The sequence below is a fragment of the Rhinopithecus bieti genome, unplaced genomic scaffold (genome assembly GCF_001698545.2).
Source record: "Rhinopithecus bieti isolate Rb0 unplaced genomic scaffold, ASM169854v2 scaffold_63232, whole genome shotgun sequence".
In the NCBI taxonomy this organism is placed as follows: Eukaryota; Metazoa; Chordata; class Mammalia; order Primates; family Cercopithecidae; genus Rhinopithecus; species Rhinopithecus bieti.
In genome coordinates this window covers 5,137-9,972 of record NW_016823800.1, presented here as the reverse complement: position 1 = coordinate 9,972, position 4,836 = coordinate 5,137, and the positions used below count along the sequence as shown (strand labels likewise).

At 49.5% G+C, this 4,836-nt stretch overlaps 1 protein-coding gene across 1 annotated transcript in view; it reads left to right on the top strand.

Moving 5' to 3' along the window:
• Positions 1-3,861: 3,861 nt before the first annotated feature.
• The window catches only part of LOC108521850 (DNA repair protein SWI5 homolog), a 5,310-nt gene continuing 4,335 nt past the window's right edge, over positions 3,862-4,836 (top strand). Inside the window, exon 1 of the mRNA XM_017861836.1 lies at positions 3,862-4,186. Coding sequence (XP_017717325.1) covers positions 4,042-4,186 — 145 coding nt within the window. The 5' untranslated portion in view covers positions 3,862-4,041. The remainder of the gene's footprint in view (positions 4,187-4,836) is intronic.

Genomic DNA, 4,836 nt, shown 5'->3' with positions numbered 1-4,836 from the left:
GGAGTCTCGCTCTGTCACCCAGGCCGGAGTGCAATGGCGTGATCTTGGCTTGCTGCAACCTCCACCTCCCAGGTTCAAGGGATTCTCCTGCCTCAGCCTCTCAAGTAGCTGGGACTACAGGCGCACACCACCATGCCTGGCTAATTTTTGTATTTTTTTGTTTTGTTTTTGTTTCTTTTGAGACGGAGTCTCTCTCTGTCGCCCGGGCTGGAGTGCAGTGGCCGGATCTCAGCTCACTGCAAGCTCCGCCTCCCGGGTTTACGCCATTCTCCTGCCTCAGCCTCCTGAGTAGCTGGGACTACAGGCGCCCGCCACCTCGCCCTGCTAGTTTTTTGTGTTTTAGTAGAGACGGGGTTTCACCGTGTTAGCCAGGATGGTCTCGATCTCCTGACCTCGTGATCCGCCCGTCTCAGCCTCCCAAAGTGCTGGGATTACAGGCTTGAGCCACCGCGCCTGGCCAATTTTTGTATTTTTACTAAAGACAAGGTTTCACTATGTTGGCCAGGCTGGTCTCAAACTACTGACCTCATTATCTGCCTGCCTCAGCCTCCCAAAGTGCTGGGATTGCAGGTGTGAGCCACTGCGCCTGGCCAACCATGCTTTTTTTTCATAAGATATTTTCAATGTGAAACCCACTGATATGGCGGGCCAACTGTTCTGTCCCCTCTGTCTGCAATACTTTCTTCCACCCTTCTGCCAAGCTAAAGCCTGCTCATCCTTTAAAATTTAACTTCCTCAGAAAAGCCTTATCCCCACTCCTGGGTCAGTCCAGTTGCCCTGTTAAACCCTCCCATAGCACACTGGACTTCAACTTCAAAGCATTCTTCAGACATAATTCATTTATTGGTTACTTATTCATTCATTCATTGATAAATATTAATATTGAGTGCCTACTATGTGCCATGTACTGTTGTGGACACTGTGCAATCAGCAGTGAACAAAAGTCCCTTCCTTCATGGAGGTTACAGTTGAGTGGTGTAAAGCAATGTAAGACAATGAAAACAATGAAATGCATAACTTGTCAGGTGATGAAAAATGGTATAAAACATCAGGAGACCAGGTGCGGTGGCTCATGTTTGCAATCCTAACACTTTGGGAGGCCAAGGTGTGAGGATCGCTCCAGCCCAGGGTTTGAGAACAAACTGGGTGACATAGCAAGACCTCATCTCTACAAAAAATAAAAATTTTTTTTAAAAATTAGCTGAATGTGGCCGGGCGTGTTGGCTCACGCCTGTAATCCCAACACTTTGGGAGGCTGAGGCAGGCAGATCACGAGGTCAGGAGATTGAGACCATCCTGGCTAACACGGTGAAACCCTGTCTCTAATAAAAATACAAAAAATTAGCCAGGCATGGTGGGGGTGCCTGTAATCCCAGCTACTCGGGAGGCTGAGGCAGAAGAATGGCGCGAACCCCGGAGGCAGAGGTTGCAGTGAGCCAAGATTGTGCCATTGTACTCCAGCCTGGGCGACAGAGCAAGACTCCACCTCAAAAAAAAAAAAAAAAAAAAAAATTAGCTGAGTGTGATGGCACATGCCTGTTGTAACAGCTACTTAGGAGGCTAGGGTGGGAGGATTGCTTAAGCCCAGAAGGTTGAGGCTACAGTGAGGTGTGATTGTGCTACTGCACTCCAGCATGGATAACAGAGCGAGACAGACCCCATCTTAAAAATTAAATTTAAAAAAGGCTGGGCGCGGTGGCTCATGCCTATAATCCCAGCACTTTGGGAGGCTGAGGTGAGCGGACCACGAGGTCAGGAGTTTGAGACCAGCTTGACCAACGTGCTGAAACCTCGTCTCTACTGAAAATAGAAAACTTAGCCAGGCATGGTGGCATACACCTGTAATCCCAGCTGCTCGGGAGGCTGAGGCAGGAGAATTGCTTGAACCCGGGAGGCGGAGGTTGCAGTGAGCTGAGATGGCGCCACAGTACTCCAGCCTGGGTGACAAAGCGAGACTCTGTCTTAAAAAAAAAAAGAAAGAAAAATTAAATTTCAAAAAATATTAAAAATCAGGAAAAAGGAATAGTGAGTGATTGAGACATTACCGTTGTAGACAGGACTGTCAGAGAGGGGCTTTCTGATGGGGCGATGCATAAGTAGAGCTTTAAGTGGAAGCATCTGGAGGAAGAACTTCATTGTGGGGTACTTTCTCTTTGAGGCTAGGCTGTGCCTTCTATGAAAGCAGTGGGCTGGGCTTGATGTCTCATTCATTGCTGCACTCCTGGAGCCTTTGTCAGTTCCTGGCAGAGGGTACTCACTCATTCCTCTGAGTGACTGGTTACAAGATACTAACCTAAAACCAGGAAGACCATCCTCCTCAGTCCCTTCTTGTATCATGTGTAGACAGCTCATCCAACATACATTTCCTGAAGATTGGCTGTGTCCTAGGCACTGGCCTTCACAGCTTCTACAGGCAGAAAGGGCAAAGATGAAAGCCCCAAGGAAGGGTTTTATCCAAGGAGATTATAAACCCAGTGACAGCAGAGCATGGTGGCTCACGCCTGTAATCCCAGCACCTTGAGAGGCCGAGGCGGGCAGATCACTCGAGGTCGAGTTTGAGACCAGCCTTGCCAACATGGCAAAAACCCTGTCTCTACTAAAAATACAAAATTAGGCCGGGAACAGTGGCTCACACCTGTAATCCCAACACTTGGGGAGGCCGAGGTGGGTGGATCACCTGAGGTCAGGAGTTTGAGACCAGCCTGGCCAACATGGTGAAACCCCAACTCTACTAAAAATACAAAAAAAAAAAAAAGTAGATGGGCATGGTGGTGGGCACCTGTAATTGCAGCTACTCAGGAGGCTGAGGCAGGAGAATCACTTGAACCTGAGATGCAGAGGTTGCAGTGAGCTGAGATTGCGCCATTGCACTCCAGCCTGGGCAACAAGAGTGAAACTCCGTCTCAAAAAAAATACAAAAATACAAAAATTAGCCGGGCACTGTGGTGTGCACCTGTAATCCCAACTATTCAGGAAGCTGAGGCAGGAGAATTACTTGAACCCCGGAGGCAGAGGTTGCCATGAGCCGGGATTATGCCACTGCATTCCAGCCTGGGCGGCAGAGTGAGACTCTGTCTCAAAAAAAAAAACCCACCAGTGACATTGTAAATGAGAGGAGAGCCCAAGACGGAGGCCTGGAGCAGGTTCTCTGGGGTCAGACTGGGGACCAGGGCGGGCCCATTGGTTAGGATTGGGTTTGGCTAGGAGTGAAGAAAACCCCAAATAACAATGGTTTAAGCAGTCATTGGCACCCAGGCCTCCATCTGATTCGACCCCATCTTCAGTGTATGACTTGTACCTTATCATCCAAGATAGCTGCTCAGCTCCAGCACTGCATCCACATTCCAGCCAGAGAAAGGCATGCCCTTTTCCTGGGAGGACAATTCCCAGTCACTGGCTGAGAACAGTGGCTCATGCTTGTAATCCCAACGCTGTCGGAGACTGAGGCTAGAGGATGGATCACCTAAGCCCAGGAGTTTGAGGTTGCAGTGACCTATGATCATGCCACTGCAATTCAGCCTGGGTGACAGAACAAGACCCTATTTAAAAAAAAAAAAAAAGGTAGGGGGGAGGTTGGGCACAGTGGCTCACGCCTGTAATCCCAGCACTTTGGGAGACCGAGGCGGGCAGATCACGAGGTCAGGAGTTCAAGACCAGCCTGGCCAATATGGTGAAACCCCATCTCTACTAAAAAATACAAAAATTAGCTGGGCATGGTGGCGCACACCTGTAGTCCCAGCTACTCAGGAGGCAGAGACAGGAGAATCACTTGAACCTGGGAGGCAGAGGTTGCAATGAGCCAAGATCAGGTTACTGCACTCCAGTCTGGGTGACAGAATGAGACTCCGTCTCAAAAAAAATTCCCAGATGATTAAGTTCTACTTGCTGGAACTTAGTCATAGGGCCACATCTAATTCCAAGGAAGGCTTGGAAATGCAGTCTTATTCAGGGGGTTAGGGTGCCTATTAGCAAGCACAATCAGGGAGTGACTACTGGGGGACATGTAAGCTGTGAATTTTGGATAACTGGTCAGTCTGGCTGATGACTTTTTTTGCCTCTCAGAGGCCATCGCCCAAGTCTGGCCAGACTGATGGGACCAGCGAGGAGTCTCTGCACCTTGACATTCAGAAACTGAAGGAGAAGAGGGACATGCTGGATGAGGAGATCTCCCAGTTCATATCTGAGTAAGTTTCACTGGGTTCCCCATCATGGTTAAGATAACTTTGGGGGCCGGGCGCAGTGTCTCACGCCTGTAATCCCAGCACTTTGGGAGGCCGAGACGGGCGGATCACGAGGTCAGGAGATCAAGACCATCCTGCCTAACCCAGTGAAACCCCGTCTCTACTAAAAAATACAAAAATTAGCCGGGTGAGATGGCGGGCGCCTGTAGTCCCAGCTACTCGGGAGGCTGAGGCAGGAGAATGGCGGGAACCCAGGAGGCAGAGGTTGCAGTGAGCTGAGATCCGGCCACTGCACTCCAGCCTGGGCGACAAAGCGAGATTCCGTCTCAAAAAAAAAAAATAGATAACTTTGGGCCAGGCATAGTGGCTCACGACTGTAATTCCAGCACTTTAGGAGGCTGAGGTGGGCAGATCACTTGAGGTCAGGAGTTTAAGACCAGCTTGGCCAACATGGCAAAACCCTGTCTCTACTAAAAATACAAAAAATAGCCAGGCACGGTGGTACGTGCATGTAGTCCCAGCTACTCCAGAGGCTGAGGCAGGAGAATCGCTTAAACCTGGGAGATGGAGGTTGCAGTCAGCTGAGATCACGCCACTGCACTCCAGCCTGGGTGATGCGTTGAGAATCTGTCTCAAAAAAAAAAAAAAAAAAAAA